Source organism: Armigeres subalbatus, chromosome 1, assembly GCF_024139115.2.
Source record: "Armigeres subalbatus isolate Guangzhou_Male chromosome 1, GZ_Asu_2, whole genome shotgun sequence".
In the NCBI taxonomy this organism is placed as follows: domain Eukaryota; kingdom Metazoa; phylum Arthropoda; class Insecta; order Diptera; family Culicidae; genus Armigeres; species Armigeres subalbatus.
This window is the reverse complement of record NC_085139.1, coordinates 126,855,304-126,880,614: the sequence shown is the minus strand read 5'-3', so window position 1 is coordinate 126,880,614 and position 25,311 is coordinate 126,855,304. Positions and strand designations below refer to the sequence as shown.

At 48.5% G+C, this 25,311-nt stretch overlaps 1 protein-coding gene across 1 annotated transcript in view; it reads right to left on the bottom strand.

The window, feature by feature from the left end:
- LOC134206135 (protein O-mannosyl-transferase 2) overlaps window positions 1–25,311 on the bottom strand; it is a 65,243-nt gene that overhangs the window by 13,018 nt on the left and 26,914 nt on the right. Inside the window, exons 6-7 of the mRNA XM_062681824.1 lie at window positions 22,133–22,304; window positions 21,866–22,006 (exon numbers count right to left, since the gene is read on the bottom strand). Coding sequence (XP_062537808.1) covers window positions 21,866–22,006; window positions 22,133–22,304 — 313 coding nt within the window. The remainder of the gene's footprint in view (window positions 1–21,865; window positions 22,007–22,132; window positions 22,305–25,311) is intronic.

The following is a 25,311-nucleotide window of genomic DNA, read 5'->3' as shown; positions in this document are numbered from 1 at the left end:
GGACTAGTAGTTTCAACCTTACTAATAATACAAGTACTAATATTATTAGTTGGCAAAACATTATTATGCGACGCAAATAACAAGTATTTGTAATTTGTTGACTTGTAACTTGTAACTTGTAGCTAATATTATTAGTCTGATTATGCTACAGGGCCCTGTTCGTTGATTTCAAGGCGGCATACGACAGTATAGACCGCGTAGAGCTATGGAAAATTATGGACGAGAACAGCCCTGGGAAGCTTACCAGACTGATCAAAGCAACGGTGGATGGTGTGCAAAACTGTGTGAAGATTGCGGGCGAACACTCCAGTTCGTTCGAATCGCGCCGGCAGGGCTGGTAGCGACCGAAGCCACTCAAAATAGTGACTTTAGTGACCAAAGCTGACGAAAAAAGAGACCAAATAGTGGCTTTCAGTTGCAGAAAAAGTGACCAAATAGTGACTTCCAATTCCATTTGCAAGTTCAATGAGACGAAATCAAGCGTTTTTGAGTCGAAGGAAAATAATTTGTGGCGAAAAACATCTTTCACTCACCACTCTTTTCTCTTAGAACAAACTCAAACTCAAAACTATGAGTAGACTCGCAAGCAAATCAAAGTTTTACGCCACTGGAAGTGAGCGAAATATGGTTATCACTCATAACACCTGTTTTCTTTCCCGAAAATGATTTCTCGGCGAAAATCTGCGTGAATGAGCATTTTCTTCTCTTGAGAATGGGTGAAAATTATGATCATTGGATTAGCTGAACACCTACTTTAGAAAGATGCAGAGATTTAAACGATTTGTCACTGGTGCCACGGAAGTTTTTGTAATTTTTAGTGCGACAGGAACAACAGTACGGATCGTTTTGGTAGACAACGAAACAAAAAATATGAAGATTCATGTACAACGAGCCTGGGATTGAACGCTCGACCTCCTGCTTGTAATGAGGACCATGCTCTCTGAACTTTTAAATTTTTTCCTCCTTACGCAGATTTTCCGACTTGCTGTGCGTATTCATGAACGATTTTTCCTATGGAATTCGGCAGCGCATGCAATCTTCAAAATTGGGGAGACTTGATTTCCTTTCAATGATATCTACTCAATAAATATTTTTTTACAGCAAACCCTTCATTACATCTGTCCAATTAGAAAAAAAAATTGAGCGAATTAAATTTTCTTGAATAGTTTAGACAAATTTTTATATTATATTATATATGGATGACTAATGACAGATCAAGTCTCCTCAAATTGAGGCAGCAACTCAAAATCCAAAAATCCTGAAATTGTGGTGGAGTGATAGCATTTTTATCGCTTCATTAAGCATATTTATGGATTTTTGCTGTGAAAAAATGATAGCATTTGGTCATTATCGGGAGAAGTTGTTCAAATTTTGCGTGGCCACTAAACAACATCTTTAGGAAGAACAAAACACAGTGAATAATAGAGTTTATAAGGCTGTCTATCAAAAAAATAACTCGCCACATAACGATCATTTGCCTCCCCACCTTCCCCACTGAATAAAGATTGAGTTTTAAAAAAATTGACAGGTCTCCTGCTTGCATGACTGTAAAATTTAGAAATTGTGACGGGAGATGAGGCAGCCTCGGGCTGAAAGTCTCCTAAATAAAGACAAAAAAAAAAGAAATTGTGACGTAAAACACCTTCATTGACATGGTGAAATGCCAATAAGAGCAGCGAATTAAATGGCTCGCGAAGTTTCCGAGCGATAATTTTTCCAAGATTCGGAATTTCATTTCTGCCATGATCAAAGTATCATCCGATGGATGCATAAAGCTTTATAAAAAAAATCTTGGTCAATAGTTTCAAAATAGTTGAAAATAGTGACTTTTTGCGAGAAAAAGTGACTTTAGTGACTTGACGTCGAAAAAAGAGACTTTTTAGTGACTAGCCCGAAAAAAGTGACCAAGTCACTAAAAAGCGACCTGCTACCAGGCCTGCGCCGGGGACTAAGACAAGGTGATGGACTTTCGTGCCTGTTGTTCAACATTGCGCTAGAAGGTGTCATGCGGAGAGCCGGGTGTAACAGCCGGGGTACGATTTTCAACAGATCCAGTCAATTTATTTGCTTCGCGGATGATATGGACATTGTCGGCCGAACATTTGCAAAGGTGGCAGAGCTGTACACCCGCCTGAAACGTGAAGCAACAAAAGTTGGACTGGTGGTGAATGCGTCAAAGACAAAGTACATGCTTGTGGGCGGAACCGAGCGCGACAGGGCCCGCCTGGGAAGCAGTGTTACGATAGATGGGGATACCTTCGAGGTGGTCGAGGAATTCGTCTACCTCGGATCCTTGCTGACAACAACGTTAGTCGTGAAATACGAAGGCGCATCATTTGTGGAAGTCGGGCCTACTACGGGCTCCAGAAGAAACTGCGGTCGAAAAAGATTCGCCACCGCACCAAATGTGTCATGTACAAGACGCTTATAAGACCGGTTGTTCTCTACGGACATGAAACATGGACAATGCTCGAGGAGGACGGTGTGTGGCGGCGAAGAATGAACCATGAGCTCGCCCAACTCTACGGCGAACCCAGTATCCAGAAGGTAGCTAAAGCTGGAAGGGTACTGTTACGGCGAGGGACTCTTTCTTTATGCGCAACACGTCTTGTTCATCCAAAAACGGACTAACGTCGTGCAAATCGCTGCTTTTTCCAGTGCATGCCACTCTGGAAACGGAAGCTCCCTGTTCTTCTTCAGCATTTTTATTTCCCCTTCGAACTGCACCGACTGTGCAGCCCGTCACAAATATGCTTCTGCCGTTAGTAAAACGCTTCTTCTTCTTCTAATTGGCATTACATCCCCACCCTGGGACAGAGCCGCCTCGCAGCTTAGTGTTCATTAAGCACTTCCACAGTTATTAACTGCGAGGTTTCTAAGCCAAGTTACCATTTTTGCATTTGTATATCATGAGGCTAACACGATGATACTTTTATGCCCAGGGAAGTCGAGACAATTTCCAATCCGAAAATTTCCTAGACTGGCACCGTTAATCGAACCCAACCACCCTCAGCATGGTCTTGCTTTGTAGCCGCGCGTCTTACCGCACGGCTAAGGAGGGCCCCGAAAAAAACGCTGCTGTCGGAAATTAGTTTAAAGAAAGAGTCCCTCGCCGCAATAGGTACGATGGGCAGGACATGTTGTAAGAATGCCAGACAGCAACCCTGCAAAGATGGTGTTCGCTTCCGAGACGGCGTGGAGCGCAGCGAGCGAGATGGGCAGACCAGGTGCAAAACGACTTGGCGAGCGTGGGGCGTATCCAAGGATGGAGAGATGCGGCCTCGAACCGTGCATTGTGGCGTCAAATTGTTGATTCAGTGTTATCTGTTTAGATGTTAACTAAATAAATGAATGAGTTAATCGAAAATGACAGGCAAGTAATTGCCCACGAACGCAATCTTCAATCTTCCGGTTTTCTCGTGAAGCTTGCCGGAATGAAGTGCGTTGGATGATCGGCTGCCGGACACTTGGCTGACATTCAGTTCTTCGTTTTTCATTAACTGCACAGACGCACGGAGACATTGCATTTCATCCTTTTCTTCCTCTAGCCAGTCATTTGATCACGATAAGTTTTTCATGAAGTTGACTTGACTATGACCAAATACTAATTACAAAAAGTTCAAGAAATTCTGAAGTTTTTTAAAAGTTTTTTGACGTGCGTTTGGAAAAACTCAACAACCAGGGGCACTTCCAGTTCGAAAACTGCCAGCAGTACTGCATAATTAATCTTCAAAATGTGTGTACCACATATGAAGTTTCTCAAGCAAACGAAAAAAGAAATCCTATATTTCCGAAAAAAAAAATTATTCGTACTTTTGCCCGAATACGTATTTTTGGACGAGTATTCAGAATATATAAAAATTTCATTTTGGCCTAAAATGTCACATGTGCAGTTTCTCAAACAAACGGATCAAGTACTTGTCTCACAATGTTAATCCCAGTTGCAGTGTCATCAACAAAAGTGGATCACCAATAACCGTAACCATATTGTATGCATGAAACCATCGCATCACCTTTAACATAAATGCCGATGTCAATGTGTATCCAGTATCGCATTATGAAGTGGATTATCTGCATAATGGTGAAACAACAGGATTTCTCATCAGCCCGCACTATAGTGAGCTATTCATCTAGTTATTTTGTTGGCGCACTGCCAAGACCGATTGAACGCCATTCCATCTGCCAATCGGGAGAAAATAGGATTTCAACTTCCAATTAGTTCAAGGCTTCACACCTCAGCGCAGTTTTTCCGTCCTGCTTACATTCACCAACCGAGGAATATTGCGGGTTTCCGGTTGGATCAACTAATGTAGGGTGATCCACGAATCGATAAGGTAATGCTGAAGTGTCATTTACTCGAGTTTTCAGTTGAGCTCACAACCGAAGAGAAAAATGCCGGTTACAATGCTGTATGAAAAAATAGCGCAACGTGCCGGGAATTTCCAATTAAATTTTTATGGTACACCTTCCTATCCGTGCATCTCAAATCGTAAATGGTTTGAAGAATCATGTACCCAGGGGAGGATACAACAACCCAAACACTGAACCCACTAAGACCACTAGCAGACCGGTTGCCGGTGAAAGTTGATTTCACAAGTGAGCAAACGTGAAGAAAATCGAAGTAATAGAGAAAAACAAATCAACTGAGTGACCGTGATGGTAATAAAGGGAAAATCAGCTCAATAAAAGAGAAATGTTTTCTGCTGAATACCGGCGAACAAGGTCAACATCGGCTAGAGTTCTTCTATAAGACATCAGGAAGTATTCCTGGATGTGCTGGTCGATGGAGGGAGGGAGGTCGACCGAACGGAAATCATCGTCATCATCTCATTACTGGACCTGCTTTCTCGATTTCCTTTGTTTGGCTGTATTTCCGCCCGGAAGCGTGGTGTGGCAGATGGGTACTTGATCTGGCTGTTGGAGTTTTTTTTTCTCGATTTCTTTTTCAAGTTGTTCTCCTTCAGTTCCTAGACATTGTGTTTACGATGGCTTTGTGGATTCAATGTGTGTAAAATGAGTTTATTTTCCACTGTTGAACATTGATTGCGTCGGGAATTTCATTTGCGCAGGTATATCAAATCACGTTATATTTGTTGGTTTCTATGGAACAATATTCCAAGAACTACAAATATGGAGAAAGCTTCAAATTATGGATTAACTAGGAGCAACTTGTATTTATCGACGTAGATGCAGATTGAATTTCCACAAAAAATTCTTCTGAAGTTCCACGGATGTTTTCTTGTATTTTCTGCATTGCTTTTTTCTATTCCTTCGAGTGGTTTTTATTTCAGTTATTTATGAAATTACTTTCCAAACATTATCCCCACAGCATAACACGATCAAACTAAGCGTAAAATTACTTTTTCGTCCGTTAATGAGCATCACCTGGTTGAAGGATAATCGCGTTTGCCTATTTGGGCAGATAATGAAATTGGTTTGCAGTAGCATCATAATGTGCTCGCTGCATGCTCCCGTTATTATTTCCTCATAAATTTAACGATAATGGTATCACGCATGTTTAGCACGTATAGTATAGTATTTAGTCTAATATCGACACATATGTTCCTTTGCGGTGAGAATATTTCCGGTCGGGCATTCGATGATTCAGATTCGCGAATTTGAAAATGTTTGATTCACGCGTCTTGATTATTTTAACAATTCTAACGCAAAACTCCATCATAATCCTGCAAAAATTAAAAGTAAACCCAACAAGGAAAGAAAACCACAATGTTATGCAATGTACGCAAATCAAAAAGTTGACAAAGTTAAATGCAAAGCAGGACTCCCATTCGCGACACAAAACCAAATCAAAATAAAATGGTTTGATTTTCTGTTAGAATTGGCATTTTTTGGGTGAGCTAAGTTCGACGAAGCATACCGGCCAGTTCCGCATTGATAACATAAAATTTTCAAGCATCTCAGTTTGTCATAAGACGAGTTAAGTTGAGTACTAATTCCACCACGTTGTTATATTTACAGATACGTGTTTCGAACTCAACTGTAAGGTTGTCTTTGATGTCTCGTACTTGACTCGACGAGTCGAAATACGTATATGTAAAGACTACAAAGTGGTAGAATTAAATGGAATAGTACTAAAATCGTCTTATAGCAGGTGAAGACATTCCACTAGAAGAGTTTAATAATTTCCCTAGAAATCTGAGGATTTTTTTTACTCAAGCATAAGCTCAATAAAAGTCGTTATAAAAAACTTCACCGTTAGTTTGTATTTAGTTAATAATGGTTATACCAACTATTTCGACATCGCAAGCGGGCTCTATATGTACTCTACTTCACCAACAATGTCGACTCTACTTCGTCCCCTATCGACATAGTTGTCGTTTTTATGCTTCCACTTATAAGTTGAGGCACTTTATGCTCGTAGGTGGCATCCTCACATCGCAGAGCATCACTCAATTTAAAATTCACGAAAATACCGCTCTCTTTTTTAATTATCCACATAAAAGCGCTACGTTCAAGAAAAAGGGACGTCCTACGCTTTCCCACGCTTCGTTCCACGACCAAAGTAAACGTAGAAGTGAGTGATGATAGTGGCTGCTCGACTGTGTCGTAATAAACACCTTATGTGTCGGGATGAAAGTGTGAATCCGGTCTCAGGGAGTTTTAATTTTTCTTGCCAAACCGAGCAGTAACCTCCACAAAAGGGAAATTTTGCATTGAAATTTATCCTTATCTGTCTATAAACTTCATCGGCCTCATCGAAGCACAGTACGAGGCCTTTTCGTGTAGAGTGCTGCACAATGGGGTCCTGTCCGACCCTATCCGGGTCGTAGCTGGTGTGAGGCAAGGATGTATTCTATCACCGTTACTGTTCCTCATCGTAATCGATGAGATTCTGGTAGATGCGATTGACCGTGAACCAAACCGCGGGCTGTTATGGCAGCCTATAACCATGGAGCACCTAAACGACTTCGAATTGGCGGATGACGTTGCACTACTCGCGCCACGGCGCTCTGATATGCAGAGTAAGCTCAACGACCTTGCCGATCGCTCCTCCTCGGCTGGTTTAGTCATCAACGTCAACAAAACCAAATCGTTGGATGTAAACACGGTGACTCCTTCCAGTTTCACAGTAGCCGGGCAACCAGTGGAGAATGTTGAAAGCTTCCAATATCTTGGTAGCCAAATGGCGTCAGACGGCGGTACCAAGATCGACATAGGCGCACGGATCAAGAAAGCAAGGGCTGCCTTTGCGAGTTTAAGAAATATCTGGAAAAACAGGCAGATAAGTGAACGCACCAAAATACGAATTTTCAACTCTAACGTGAAATCTGTGCTGTTATACGCTAGCGAAACATGGTGTGTATCAGTGGAGAACACTCAACGGCTGCAGGTGTTCATTAACAGATGCCTGCGGTATATAATTCGGGCCTGGTGGCCTCACAACTGGATCTCAAACAACGAGCTCCATCGTCGTTGTCACCAGAGGCCGATAACAACAGAAATTCGGGATCGGAAGTGGGGCTGGGTCGGCCACACTCTACGTAGGGGCGGAAACGAAATCTGTAAGCAAGCATTAGACTGGAACCCAGCGGGACATCGCAGCAGAGGCAGACCCAGAGGCTCATGGCGGCGAAGCCTCAATAAAGAAATAAAAGAAGTCGACCGAAATCTAACCTGGCAACAGGTTAAAGCGATAGCCGGGCATCGCTCAGGATGGAGATCTTTCAAGTCGGCCCTTTGCACCACCGGAGGTGTACAGGATCCATAAGTAAGTAAGTAAGTCTATAAACTTCACAAATATGCAGAAAAGCGAAGGTTAACTTCGTTGAGTTTCCGTTGAGCATTTTGAATAAATTACCATTTATGGTAAGTTTTTGGGTTTGTTTTTATATTTTTCGCCAATATTTTTTTGAAAATTTGGAAATTGTTGTACAGATTATCGCAGTTGAGCATTTGACAAACATATTTTTTCCGCTGAAAGGTCACAGTACTAAAACTTTACAGTGAACTCTGCTTCACTCGTTGTTCAACTCGATGTGTTATCTAACTCGATGTTAATCCTTCTCGGTTTATCCATACACAATTAAAAATTACAGCCCTCTTATCTGATATCCCCTAATCTCGACAGTCCCTTCAACTTCCAGAAGGAGGATTAGATTGAATTTGGATTGGATTTGGATTGGATTTTGATTGGATTTAGATTGGATTTGGATTGCATTTGGATTGGATTTGGATTGGATTTTGATTGGATTTAGATTGGATTTGGATTGGATTTGAATTGGATTTAGATTGAATTTGAACCGATCTGGACTCATACTGGATTGGACCGACTTGACTGGACTAGACTGACTGATCGACTGACCGGACTGGACCTGACCTGGACTGGACCTGGACTGACCTGACTGGATCTGGACTGGATCTGGACTGGACTGGACCTGACCTGACCTGGATCTGGACTGACTGGACTGATCTGACTGGACCTGGACTGACCTGACCGACCTGACTGATCTGGACTGACCTGGACTGACCTGGACTGACCTGGACTGGACCTGACTGGACCTGGACTGACCGACCTGGACCGATCTGGACTGACCTGACTGACCTGGACTGGACCTGACTGACCTGGACTGGATCTTGGACCTGGATCTGGATCTGGACTGGATCTGGACCGACCTGGACCGACCTGACTGGATCTGGACTGGACCTGGACTGACTTGACCGATCTGGACTGGATCTGGATCTGACCTGACTGGACTGGACTGGATCTGGACTGGATCTGACCGATCTGGACTGACCTGACTGACTTGGACTGACCTGGACTGGATCTGACTGACCTGGACTGGACTGACCGATCTGACCTGGATCTGGACTGATCTGGACTGACTGACTGACCTGACTGACTTGGACTGATCTGACTGGATCTGGACTGGACCTGGACTGGATCTGGACTGGACCTGGACTGGATCTGGACTGACCTGATCTGGACTGACCTGGACTGGATCTGACCTGGACTGACCTGGACTGACCTGGACCGGATCTGGACTGGATCTGGACTAGATCTGGACCGACCTGGACTGGATCTGACTGACTCCAGACTGAACCTGAACTGACCTGGACTCATACTGGATCTGGACTGACTTGACTGACCTGGACTGGACCTGAACCGACCTGGACCAGACCTGACTGACCTGGACCGGATCTGGACTGGATCTGCACCGATCTGGACCTGATCTGACTGGACCTGGACTGGACTCCAGACTGAACCTGAACCGACCTGGACTCATACTGGATCTGGACTGACTTTGACTGGACCTGGAACCGATCTGGACCTGATCTGACTGGACCTGGACTGACCTGGACTGGATCTGACTAGACCTGGACTAGATCTGGACTGACCTGACTAGACCTGGACTGACCTGATCTGGACTGACTTGGACCTGACCTGACCGACTGGACTGACCTGACCGATCTGACTGGATCTGGACTGACCTGGACTGGACCTGGACTGGATCTGGACTGACCTGGACTGACCTGGACTGGACCTGGACTGGATCTGACTGACCTGGACTGGACCTGGACTGGATCTGGACCGACCTGACTGGATCTGACTGACCTGACCGACCTGGACTGATCTGGACTGGATCTGGACTGACTGGACTGGATCTGGACTGGATCTGACTGACTGGACTGATCTGGACTGACCTGGACTGACCTGGACTGACTGACCTGGACCGACCTGGATCTGGACTGGACCTGGACTGATCTGACCAGATCTGGACTGACTCTGGACTGACCTGGACCGATCTGGACTGGACCTGGACTGGACCTGGATCTGACCTGACTGGACCTGGACTGGATCTGGACTGATCTGGACTGACCTGGACCGATCTGGACTGACCTGGACTGGACCTGACTGGATCTGGACTGACCTGACTGGATCTGGACTGACCTGGACTGGATCTGGACTGATCGACTGACCGATCTGGACTGACCTGACTGACCTGGACCGGACCTGGACCGACCTGACTGATCTGGACTGATCTGGACTGACTGACCTGGACTGATCTGGACTGGATCTGGACTGGACCTGGACTGGACCTGGACTGGATCTGGACTGATCTGACTGGACCTTGGACTGGACTGGACTGGACCTGACCTGACCTGATCTGGACTGACTGGACTGGATCTGGACTGGACCTGGACTGGATCTGGACTGGATCTGGACTGGATCTGGACTGGATCTGGACTGACTCCGACTGATCTGACTGACTGGACTGATCTGGACTGGATCTGGACTGACCTGGACTGGACTTGGACTGATCTGGACTGGATCGACTGGACTGGACTGGACTGACCTGACCTGGACTGGATCTGACCTGACTGATCTGGACTGACCTGGACTGGACCTGACCGATCTGGACTGGACCTGGACTGGATCTTGACCGATCTGACCAGACCTGGACTGACTCTGGACCGACCTGACTGGATCTGGACTGGACTGGACTGACTGATCTGGACCTGGACTGACCTGGACTGACTGGATCTGGACTGACTCCTGGACTGGACCTGACTGACCTGGACTGACCGACTGGACTGGATCTGACTGACTCTTGGACTGGACCTGACCGACTTGGACTGGATCTGGACTGGACTTGACTGGACTGACCGACCTGACCGATCTGGACCGATCTGGACTGACCTGGACTGGATCTTGGACTGGATCTGGACTGGATCGACTGACCTGGACCTGGACCTGACTGGACTGACCGACCTGGACTGGATCTGGACTGACCTGGACTGGATCTTGACTGGACTGGATCGGACCTGACCTGGACTGGATCTGGACTGGACTGACCTGGACTGGATCTGGACTGGATCTGGACTGATCTTGACCGACTTGGACTGACTCCGACTGGATCTGGACTGGACCTGGACTGACCTGGACTGGACCTGGACCGACCTGGACTGACCTGACTGGATCTGGACTGACCTGACTGGATCTGGACTGGACCTGGAACATGATCTGGACTGGACCTGACTGATCTGGACTGGATCTGGACTGACCTGGACTGACCTGGACTGGACCTGGACTGGACCTGACCTGGACTGGATCGATCTTGGACTGACCGATCTGGACTGGACCTGGACTGACCTGACTGGATCTTGGACTGGACCTGGACTGGATCTGGACTGACCTGGACTGGATCTGGACTGACCTGGACTGACCTGACCTGATCTGACTGGACCTGGACCGACTTGACTGGATCTGGACTGACCTGGACTGGACCTGGACTGACCTGACTGGATCTGGACTGGATCTGGACTGACCTGACTGACCTGGACTGGATCTGGACTGGATCTGGACTGATCTGGACTGACCTGGACTGATCTGACTGACCTGGACTGACCTGGACTGGATCTGGACTGACTGGACTGGATCTGGACTGGATCTGGACTGACTTGGACTGGATCTGACTGACCTGGACTGGATCTGGACTGACCTGACTGATCTGGACTGACCTGGACTGGATCTGGACTGGACTGACCTGGACTGACCTGGACTGGATCTGGACTGGATCTGGACCGACCTGGACTGGATCTGGACCGATCTGGACTGGACCTGGACTGACCTGGACTGGATCTGGACTGGATCTTGGACTGACCTGACCGACTGGATCTGGACTGACCTGGACTGACTGACTGGACCTGACTGATCTGGACTGGATCTGGACTGACCTGGACTGACCTGACTGACTGATCGACTGGACTGATCTGGACTGACCTGGACTGACCTGGACTGACTGGACTGGATCTGGACTGGACCTTGACTGGATCTGACCGATCTGGACTGACCTGGACTGGATCTGGACTGGACCTGGACTGGATCTTGGACTGACCTGACTGACTTGACCGATCTGACTGATCTGGACTGGATCTGGACTGACCTGGACTGGATCTGGACTGACCTGGACTGACCTGGACCGACCTGACTGACCTGGACTGATCTGACTGGATCTGGACTGGATCTGGACTGGATCTGGACTGACCTGACTGACCTGGACTGGATCTGGACTGGATCTGGACTGACCTGGACTGGATCTGGACTGACCTGACTGACTTGGACTGGATCTGGACTGACCTGACTGGACTGACTGATCTGGACTGGATCTGGACTGACCTGGACTGGATCTGGACTGACCTGGACTGGATCTGGACTGGATCTGGACTGGATCTGACTGGATCTGGACTGACCTGGACTGGATCTGGACTGACCTGGACTGATCTGACTGGACTGGACTGGACTGACTGGACTGACCTGGATCTGGACTGATCTGGACTGATCTGACTGGATCTGGACTGGATCTGGACTGACCTGACTGACCGATCTGGACTGACCTGGACTGACCTGGACTGGATCGGACTGACCGATCGGACTGGATCTGGACTGACCTGGATCTGACCGATCTGGACTGACTCTGACTGGATCTGACTGGATCTGGACCGATCTGGACTGACTGGACTGGATCTGGAACGATCGACTGACTCTGGACTGGACCTGGACTGACTGGATCTGACTGGACCTGGACCGATCTGACTGACTTGACTGAACCGATCTGGACTGGATCTGGACTGATCTTGACCGACCTGGACTGACTGGACTGATCTGACTGACTTGGACCTGGATCTGACCGGACTGATCTGGACTGACCTGGACTGGACTGACTCTGATCTGGACTGACCTGACTGACCGGATCGACTGACTGGACTGGATCTGGACTGGATCTGGACTGACCTGACTGGATCTGACTGGACTGACTGGATCTGGACTGACTGACCTGGATCTGATCTGGACTGGACCTGGACTGACCTGACTGGATCTGGACTGACTGCTGACTGGATCTGGACTGACCTGGACTGGATCTGGACTGACCTGACTGACCTGGACTGACTGGACTGACCTGGACTGACCTGACTGGATCTGGACTGGATCTGGACTGATCTGGACTGACCTGGACTGGACTCTGGACTGGATCTGGACTGACCTGACTGGATCTGGACTGACCTGGACCGACCTGGACTGACCTGGACTGGACCTGACTGGATCTGGACTGATCTGGACTGGACTGACCTGGACTGGATCTGGACTGGATCTGGACTGACCTTGGACTGGACCTGACTGGACCTGGACTGGATCTGGACTGATCTGGAGACTGGATCTGGACTGACCTGGACTGACCTGACTGACTGGACTGGATCTGGACTGACCTGACTGACCTGGACTGGATCTGGACTGGATCTGGACTGACCTGGACTGAACTGGACTGACCTGGACTGGATCTGGATCTGGACTGACCTGGACTGACCTGGACTGGATCTGGACTGGATCTGGACTGACCTGACTGGATCTGGACTGGATCTGGACTGACCTGACTGATCTGGACTGACCTGGACTGGATCTGGACTGGATCTGGACTGACCTGACTGATCTGGACTGACCTGACTGACCTGACTGGATCTGGACTGGATCTGGACTGACCTGGACTGGACCTGGACTGACCGACTGACTGACCTGACTGGATCTGGACTGATCTGGACTGACCTGGACTGGATCTGACTGGATCTGGACTGGACCTGGACTGGATCTGGACTGACCTGACTGGACCTGACTGGATCGACTGGATCTGGACTGATCTGGACTGACCTGACTGACCTGGACTGACTGACCTGACTGGACTGACTGGATCTGACTGGATCTGGACTGACCTGGACTGGACCTGGACTGGATCTGGACTGACCTGGACTGGATCTGACTGGACCTGGACTGACCTGGACTGGATCTGGACTGGATCTGGACTGATCTGGACTGGATCTGGACTGACCTGGACTGGATCTGGACCGATCTGGACTGATCTGGACTGGACCTGACCGATCTGGACTGACCTGGGACTTGACCTGGACTGGACCTGGACTGGATCTGGACTGACCTGGACTGACCTGGACTGGATCTGGACTGGATCTGGACTGACCTGACTGGATCTGGACTGACCTGGACTGATCTGGACTGACCTGGACTGACCTGACTGGATCTGGACTGGACCTGGACTGACCTGGACTGACCTGGACTGACCTGACCGGATCTGGACTGGATCTGGACTGGATCTGACCGGATCTGACCGACCTGGACCTGACCTGGATCTGACCGATCTGGACTGGATCTGGACTGACCTGGACTGGATCTGGACTGACCTGGACTGACTCTGGACTGACCTGGACTGACCTGGACTGGATCTGACTGGACCTGGATCTGGACTGGACTGGACTGACCTGGACTGACCTGGACCGACTCCGACTGGACCGACCTGGACTGACCTGGACTGACCTGGACCGACTCCTGACCGACCTGGACTGGACCTGGACCTGACCTGGACTGACCTGGACTCGACCTGGACTGACCTGGACTGATCGGACTGACTGATCTGACCGGATCTGGACTGACCTGGACTGACCTGACTGGATCTGGACTGGATCTGGACTGGATCTGGACCTGACTGGACTGACCTGACTGGATCTGACTGGATCTGGACCGATCTGGACTGACCTGGACTGGACCTGACTGACTTGACTGACCTGGACTGACTTGACTGGATCTGGACTGGATCTGGACTGACCTGGACTGACCTGGACTGGATCTGACCTGACCTGGACTGACCTGGACTGGACTGGATCTGACTGGACTGACCTGGACTGGATCTGGACTGACCTGGACTGGATCTGGACTGACCTGGACTGGATCTGGACTGACCTGACCGATCTGGACTGGATCTGGACTGACCTGACTGGACCTGGACTGGATCTGGACTGACCTGGATCTGACTGACCTGACTGGACTGGATCTGACCTGACTGACCTGGACTGATCTGGACTGACCTGACCTGACTTGACCGATCTGGACTGACCTGGACTGACCTGGACTGGATCTGGACCGGATCTGGACTGGATCTGGACTGACCTGGACTGGATCTGACTGACCTGGACTGACCTGGACTGACCTGACTGATCTGGACTGACCTGGACTGGATCTGGACTGGATCTGGACTGACCTGGACTGGATCTGGACTGGACCTGACTGGATCTGACCTGGACTGGACCTGGACTGGATCTGGACTGGATCTGACCGATCTGGACTGACCTGGACTGGATCTGGACTGGATCTGGACTGATCTGGACTGGATCTGGACTGGATCTGGACTGACCTGGACTGGATCTGGACTGACCTGGACTGGATCTGGACTGGACCTGGACTGGATCTGGACTGACCTGGACTGGATCTGGACTGACCTGGACCGATCTGGACCGACCTGACTGGATCTGGACCGACCTGGACTGACCTGACCGATCTGGACTGGACCTGGACTGGACCTGGACTGACCTGACCTGACCTGGACCGATCTGACCTGACCTGGACTGGACCTGACTGGATCTGGACTGATCTGGACTGGATCTGGACTGACTGGACTGACCTGGACTGACCTGGACTGACTTGGACTGACTTGGACTGGATCGGACTGGATCTGACTGGACTGACCTGGACTGACTGGACTGACCTGACTGACCTGGACTGACCTGGACTGACTGACCTGACTGACCTGATCTGGACTGGATCTGGACTGGATCTGGACTGGATCTGGACTGGATCTGACTGACCTGGACTGACCTGGACTGGATCTGGACTGACCTGACTGGATCTGGACTGACCTGGACTGGATCTGGACTGACTGACCTGGACTGGATCTGGACTGACCTGACTGGATCTGGACTGGACCTGGACTGGATCTGGACTGGATCTGGACTGGATCTGGACTGACCTGACTGATCTGGACTGGATCTGGACCGAATCTGGACCGACTGACCGACCTGACTGACCTTGACTGATCTGGACTGACCTGGACTGGATCTGACTGACTGGATCTGACCTGATCTGACTGGATCTGGACTGACCTGGACTGGACTGGATCTGGACTGACTGGACTGACTTGGACTGGACTGACTGACCTGGATCTGGACTGATCTGACTGATCTGGACTGGACCTGACTGGATCTGGACTGACCTGGACTGGATCTGGACTGGACCTGGACTGACCTGGACTGACCTGGACTGGATCTGGACTGGATCTGACCGATCTGGACTGACTGGACTGATCTGGACTGGATCTGGACTGGATCTGACTGGATCTGACTGACCTGGACTGACCTGGACCGATCTGGACTGGATCTGGACTGACTGGACTGGACCGATCTGGACTGACCTGGACTGGATCTGGACTGGATCTGGACTGGACCTGACCGATCTGGACTGGATCTGGACTGACCTGGACTGGATCTGGACTGACTGGACTGGATCTGGACTGGATCTGGACTGGACCTGACTGGATCTGGACTGACCTGACTGGATCTGGACTGATCTGACTGGATCTGGACTGGATCTGGACTGACCTGGACTGACCTGGACTGGATCTGACTGGATCTGGACTGGATCTGGACTGGATCTGGACTGGACCTGGACTGACCTGGATCTGGACTGGACTGACTGACTGGACTGACTGGATCTGACCGATCTGGACTGGATCTGGACTGACCTGGACTGGATCTGGACTGACCTGGACTGACCTGGACTGGATCTGGACTGGATCTGGACTGGACCTGGACTGGACCTGACCGGACCTGGACTGACCTGACTGGATCTGGACTGATCTGACCTGACTGGATCTGGACTGACCTGACTGACTGACCTGGACTGGATCTGGACTGGACCTGGACTGACCTGGACTGGATCTGGACTGACCTGGACTGATCTGACTGGATCTGGACTGGATCTGACCGACTGGACTGACCTGGACTGACCTGACTGACCGACTGGATCTGGACTGACTGACTGACCGACCTGGACTGGATCTGGACTGACCTGACTGGACTGACCTGGACTGACCTGGACTGATCTGGACTGGACCTGGACTGGATCTGGACTGGATCTGGACTGACCTGGACTGACCTGGACTGACCTGGACTGGATCTGGACTGGATCTGGACTGACCTGGACTGGATCTGACCGACTGGATCTGGACTGGACCTGGACTGGATCTGACTGGATCTGACTGGATCTGGACTGGATCTGGACTGACCTGGACTGGATCTGGACTGGATCTGACTGGATCTGGACTGACCTGGACTGGATCTGGACTGGATCTGACCTGGACTGATCTGACTGGACCTGGATCTGAATTGACCTGGACTGGATCTGGACTGACCTGGACTGGATGACCTGGACTGGATCTCTGGACCTGACTCTGACCTGGACTGATCTGGACTGACCTGGACCTGATCTGGACTGACCTGGACTGGATCTGGACTGACCTGGACTGGATCTGGACTGGATCTGGACTGACCTGACTGGACTTGGACTGACCTGACTGGACCTGGACCGATCTGGACTGGATCTGGACTGACTGACTTGGATCTGGACTGATCTGACTGACTTGACCGATCTGGACTGATCTGGATCTGGATCGACCTGACTGACCTGGACTGACCTGACTGGATCGACTGGATCTGGACTGACCTGGACTGGATCTGACTGACTCTGGACCGACCTGACTGGATCTGACCTGGACTGACCTGACTGGACTCTGGACTGGATCTGGACTGACCTGGACTGACTGGACTGGACCTGGACTGGACCTGACCGACCTGACTGATCTGGACTGATCTGACTGGATCTGGACTGGATCTGACTGGATCTGGACTGGATCTTGGACTGACTGGACTGACCTGGACTGGATCTGGACTGACTGGAGACTGACCGACTTGACTGACCTGGACTGATCTGGACTGATCTGGACTGGATCTGGACTGGATCTGGACTGACCTGGACTGACTTGGACTGACTTGGACTGACCTGACTGGACCTGGACTGATCTGGACTGATCTGACTGGATCTGGACTGACCTGGACTGGATCTGGACTGACCTGACTGGACTGACCTGACTGGATCTGGACTGGATCTGGACTGACCTGACTGGATCTGGACTGGATCTGGACTGACCTGACTGACCTGGACTGGATCTGGACTGACCTGGACTGGATCTGACTGATCTGGACTGACCTGGACTGACCTGACTGGATCTGACTGGATCTGACCGACTGACTGACCTGATCTGGACTGACCTGACTGATCTGACTGACCTGGACCGATCTGGACTGGATCTGGACTGGACCTGGACTGACTTGACTGGATCTGGACTGACCTGACCGATCTGACCGACTGGATCTGACTGACCTGGACTGATCTGGACTGGATCTGGACTGGATCTGGACTGACTGGACTGGATCTGACTGGATCTGGACTGGATCTGGACTGACCTGGACTGGATCTGGACTGACCTGGACTGGATCTGGACCGACTGACCTGGACTGACCTGGACTGATCTGACTGGACTGGACTGACCTGGACTGGATCTGACTGACCTGGACTGGATCTGGACTGATCTGGACTGACCTGACTGGATCTGGACTGACCTGACTGGATCTGGACCGACCTGGATCTGGATCTGACTGGATCTGGACTGGATCTGGACTGGATTTGACTGACCTTGGACCGACCTGGACTGGACCTGGACTGACCTGATCGACTTGATCGACCTGACTGACCGACCTGGATCTGACCTGGACTGGATCTGACTGATCTGACCGACTGGATCTGGACTGACTGATCTGGACTGGATCTGGACCGATCTGACTGGACCTGACCGACTGGACTGACCTGGACTGATCGACTGACCTGGACTGACCTGGACTGGACCTGGACTGACTTGGACTGACTCCACCTGATTGACTTGACTGGATCTGGACTGACCTGGACTGGATCTGGACTGGATCTGGACTGATCTGACCGACTGACCTGACTGGATCTGGACTGACCTGGACTGACTGATCGACTGACTGGACCTGATGACTGGACTGGACTGACCGACTGGACCTGGATCTGACTGACTGGACTGACCTGACCGACCTGACTGGATCTGGACTGACCTGGACTGACCTGACTGGATCTGGACTGGATCTGGACTGGATCTGGACTGACCTGACCGACCTGGACTGATCTGGACTGGACCTGGACTGGATCGACTGGATCTGACTGACCTGACTGACCTGGATCGATCTGGACTGACCTGGACTGACCTGACTGACTGGATCTGGACTGACCTGACTGGATCTGGACTGGATCTGGACTGACCTGGACTGGATCTGACTGACCTGACTGGATCTGGACTGATTGACTGGACTTGGACTGGATCTGGACTGGACCTGGACTGGATCTGGACTGACTGACTGACCTGACTGACTGGACTGACTGGACCGACCTGGACTGACTGACCTGGACCTGGACTGATCTGGACTGGATCTGACTGGATCTGGACTGGATCTGACTGGATTTGACTGATCTGGACCTGATCTGACTGGACCTGGATCTGATCTGACTGGACTGATGACCGATCGGACTGACTTGACTGGATCTGGATCTGGACTGACCTGACTGGATCTGGACTGGATCTGGACTGGACCTGACTGGATCTGGACTGGATCTGACTGGATCTGGACTGATTTGGATTGGATTTGGATTGATTTGGCTTGGATTTGGACTGGATTTGACTGGATTTGGATTGATTTGGATTGATTTGACTGGATTTGGATTGATTTGATTGGATTGATTGGATTGACTGGATTGATGGATTGATTGATTTGGATTGATTTGGATTGGACTGGATTGATTTGGATTGGATTTGGATTGGATTTGGATTGGATTTGGATTGGATTTGAATTGGATTTGGATTGGATTGCATAATTGAATCGTTTTTTTATTTCTCGACGCCAAAGGGCACATATTTTATCGTTTAACATTCTCGAATACGTCTTTGATGTATTGATGTAAAAGAATATTCATTTTCTTTTTGATTTTGCATGTGTTTGTGATGTTTGCTGTTTTCAAACGAGATATTTTGCTATCCAGGGCGGTGAATTTTGTGACAGCAATATCTGATTGATGGATAATAAAAATTAATTCAAGTTTTGCCCCACAATGTGATTATGACGAAATTATGCGATTTCGCTGTCTGGCAGTATCGTATAAAAAAGATTCCGGTATGCGTCGCTCTGATTTTCCATTCTAATGCATGGAACTCCTCTAGTCCAACAACCACACATATTCCATCGAGAGGTGAGAAGTGAAATTTCATTACGCTAAACCACCACCAATGTTCCTAATCTTCGCACCTGGAAGCGTCGTTCAAACCCACCGAAAACTTTGCAATGTCAAATTCTCTTGGTAAGCTTGAAGATTGCCACCGCACCAGCAAGAAGAAATTACCAACCAAGCCACATCTTCAACCCATAGAGATAAAGAACCACATCGTGTCACCTTTTATCTTGACACCAAACCCACTTGAAATGCCTTTCCGTGTGCAGCTCACATTCAACCAACCGAGCAGCCGGCACCGAACGTGTACTTTATCAGCAGGACGAGCAGGACGTTCGTTGTGTTCGTAGCTGGCGTGGACGGGCGGTTGTTTCCCACCCGCCAAGCTCGAATGTGTGAAGAATCTGGGGAATTTTGAAATATTTTTCACGTCGCTAACCATCTTTGCCTTTGTGCCTTGCCGCCGGTAGACGAAATACGTAATGCGAATAAGAGACGCATGATTGAGCCATTGAGATCCTGGCTTTGGTATCCATGGCTGCCTAAGCTGACCGTTTATGTGCGAAAATAAATGCCACAGCCGTGGTTCTCAATCTGTCACTATACGTGAATAAATGTCTATAATGTTCCGAATATGGGTAAAATTCTAAGAGAGAACAGCTTCTTCTGGTCGTGTTTTCACTTTTCGACCTTTTGTCTCCAAGAATATCTAACACATTCCGACATCTCGAACCTATTGACTTTTTGATTTTTCATCCCTTGTACCTTTTTTGCTGGGGCCACTTGCCACATGAATATTTCGTTTCGTGGGATAATTATATGGCTTGTTTTTCCGTTAGTATTTTACATCTCTCGATAGTTCATTTTATTTTTATATCTTTTGAATGTGAGTTATGGAACTCGGCCAGCTCTTCATCGGTTCAAACTGTTATGCCTTCAATGTTGATAATTTCTGTACATTTCTAGAGCAACATTTCAAAAGGGTGTAATAGCCAAAAATTATTCCTTCTGAGTCCTTGTCCACATACGTAGCTATATATGTTTTCAAATGTTGCTCTAGATTTGTCCTTGATTCTTTGTCTTTTTGTCCTTTTGACTTTTATTCCCTTGAAAATTTCGTTCCTTGGATTCAAATACGCATTTTCATAAAAAAAAAGTTAAAACAAATCAAGCAAAAACAAATTCAACAACCCAGAATTTCAAAATTGGAAACGTCTCTTTTCAAGAGCAAGAGAAAAGCAGACGACTCGTCTTCACAAAGTCAATGGCTTAAGACGGGGTGGAAACATTCCAGAAATTCCATCTTGTCGTGGAGGAAAACCTCCCCTACTCCAAACCGTGCGTTGTGACAACGACAATGGCAACGATAATAAAGTTAGTCATATCGAGTTATTATAATGTTCAATTAGGTGATAAAAGTTCGACCGAACAAAGCGAGATACACTCGCATTAGAAGGTGTGAAATGCATTGTTGTACACTTCTTGCTGTCACCACCTTAACGGTGTGCAGGAAGTCCGGAAGCTCGACTAAGTTAAAATTATCAGGTTTGTCAAGTTTGTCTTTCCTTCAAGAAATGGCACATGAAAGAGATTATAACACGAAAAGTTTCCAGCTGGCCTATTGGAAAACGAATTATTCTGCAGAAGACTAACCTGCAAGCATTGAGTTGAACACCAGCGCCGGGAAGTAGTGGTGGAAGTAGAGAACTCGTCCCATTGCATAGAAAGGAAGGTAGTGCAGCAGCCACCCACCGAAGAGCCATGCTGATGCCCGTAGCGAAAGCCATTTAGAATCTGCAATAAAAGACGATATGTTTGAATTATTATCTTGAATGCTTTAGATTTAAAGTTATGATTGGATAGAATTACATGCAGAGCCCTCCGATCAGAAACTAATTGCTGATAGACTGAAACACTTACCAACTGAATTAGTAACAGGTCCGCTTCCATCAGATGCCGAATGTCGTTGATATTTCACGACCTCTATCAAGAAAACAGCAACGAACAATGCAAGAAACACCAAGTTGCTCCACCATATGAAAGGGTTTCCCAATAAATATACACGATGCTCCGATCCAGAAAAGAATTGACCCTGGAAGAATTGATGAATGGGTATTTGCTTATTACATTGACATTTTCAAGTATTAATAAATTAGGTTCAGTACAGTAGTCATCGCTTTAAGAGGTCATCCTTCAAAGACGCTTTTTTCAGAAAATTGAAATCATCAAAGGTTATAATCAGATCGTTTGAGATGGGTAATTTTTTGTAAGCAAGAAAATAACAACAAGGTGTCAAAGTAGAATAAGTTTCATTCAACTTGTGACTTATGTGAAATATAATTTCCTTCCTTCACACAAGTTTGCTAAAGTTAATCTCCCTGCTTAAAGTACGAATCTGTAATGAGAATTTGTTGTTACCCCACGGAACTAAACATTCCTCAATGCTCCTCAATAATAAACCACTATTAGAGGCACCGATGCAGCATAAGTCGTTTAATGATGCTTAATCACCACATTCCTTGATTGAGAAATGTACCACAATTCATACCCACTCTGCCGGTAAACATGGATCTATTTATTCGACATAGGAAGGAGGCAGGTGTGAAATCTTCGAGATGGAAATTTACGCGTGACCTGTCTCTAATGCATAGTTTAGAGGCGTTGAATGAGGGCTCTTAACAGCTAAGCGCATAATTTCACCAAATGCATAGGATAGGAGATGTAAATACTCATTTAGATCTCTGATATGTATATAGAGAGAAGATGTACTTGAGCCTAGGTCCTAGCATTTATTGCTTAGTCATCTGGCAAATGAGAGCTCTGACAGCTGATGATTCAATGTTTTTCACATTACATACTAATCATGAACTAAAAACAAATTAATTTGTTCGGACTTCAGTCGAATACGTTAGGGAGAAGATATTGATGCTACCCAAATTGATTTTTTTCCTGTTCCATCAGCAATGAACCATTCCTAATCACTAGTTAACGGGTGCAACGAGTCTGAACTGGGTGGACTAATCACTTTGCTTAATCTTCAAGATTTGTGTTATCCGACGAGTCTCCCCAAGGTGAGCCATTCAAAACAACTGAATCCAATTGTAAGACGCGATAGTCAATAAGGTATCAAAAATATCAGACCTATTTCGTCCTTAACAAGGTTATTATTTATTAGCGCGCATCAGTTGGTCAAGGCGACAAAGGTTCGGGTGGAGTTTTCAAAAGGAAAGTGCTGTGTACAATCTATGGTGGGTTGCAGATGGCGAACGGTTCGTGAAGGAGGCCACGAGTGGCATCAGCTGTTGGGAAAACAATTCATCGTTCAAACCGCGAGAATCGGAAGACTGCGGTGAAAGCTCGGGAAGGGAAGGCTCGTATCCATAATGTTTGACAGTAACCCGGTGAAAATGGGTGGCTCCTCTCCGGAGGTGCAAATCTTACTGAGCGTCTGTTCTCCATGTAAGGATCGGCTCACAACAGCGTCTGCTCTCCATGTTAGGGGCGGCTGATCATCGTCCGAGTGCCAGCGAGGGACTCTAAGTGAAACTGTGCACCATGGTCCACCGGGAATAAGGAGGAATGGTCCTCCGGAAATTTAGGGGGTTTGGTGTCAGGCCCTGCAAGCCAGCCTTTAAAAAAACATAAGCAACGAATAATCAACAAGAGAGTACGAACTGGAACCATTGGAAACTCGGTTCGTGGAACTGCAAATCTCTCAACTTCATCTGGAGCACATACATACTCACCGATGTGCTCAAGGGCCGAGGATTCGGCATCGAAGTGCTGCAGGAGGTTTGTTAGAAGGGATCAATGGTGCGAACATTTAGAGGTAATCATACCATCTACCAGAGCTGCGGCAACAGCTTTCATAGTGATGGGCGATATGCAAAAGCGCGTGATCGGGTGGTGGCCGATCAATGAAAGAATGTGCAGGTTGAGGATCAAAGGCTGGTTCTTCAACTTCAGCATAATCAACGTCCATAGCCCACACTCCGGAAGCACTGATGATGATAAGGACGCATTTTACGCGCAGCTGGAACGTGAGCACGGCAGCTGCCCAAGCCACGACGTCAAGAGGAGGAGTTTAGACCGACTATTGGAAAGATCAGCGCTCACCGGCTGACGAACGAAAACGGCCTACGACTAATTGATTTCGTCGACTCCAAGAATATGGCCATTCGCAGCACCTACTTCCAACACAGCCTCCCATATCGGTACACCTGGAGATCACCACTGCAGACAGAATCACAAATCGACCACGTTCTGATTGATAGACGGCACTTCTCCGACATTATCGACGTCAGGACATATCGTGGCGCTAACATCGACTCTGACCACTATCTGGTGATGCTTAAACTGCGCCCAAAACTATCCGTCATCAACAATGTTCGGAACCGACGACCACCGCGGTACGACCTAGAGCGACTTAAGCAACCTGATTTCGCCACTGCATACGCGCAGTATCTCGAGGCAGCGTTGCGGGAAGATGGTGAGCTCGATGGGGCCCCTCTTGAGGACTGCTGGAATACAGTCGAAACAGCCATTAACGACGCAGCGGAGAACAACGTATGTGGGACGAAGTCGACGGAACGATTGGTTCGACGAAGAGTGCAGACAGATTCTGGAGGAGAAGGAGGCAGCGCGGGCGGTCGCGCTGCAGCAAGGTACCCGGCAGAACGTGGACCGTTATAGACGGAAGCGGAGACAGCAGGCTCGCCTTTTTCAGGAGAATAAACGCCGCCTGGAAGAAGTGGAGTGCGAGGAGATGGAACAGCTGTGCCGTTCTCAAGAAACACGCAAGTTCTACCAGAAGCTCAACGCATCCCGCAAAGCCTTCGTGCCGCGAGCCGAAATGTACCGGGATAAGGATGGGAGCATCTTGACGGACGAACGTATGGTGATCGAAAGGTCGAAAGGTGGAAGCAGCACTATGAGGAACATTTGAATGGCGCTGAGAGTACAGGCAGTGAAAGTCAAGGCAGCAGAGGAGATGAAAACGTCAGTTCAGCGGACGATGGAAGCTAACCAGCCCCCACCTTGAGGGAAGTTAAAGATGCCATCCAACAGCTAAACACCAATAAATCAGCTGGTAAGGATGG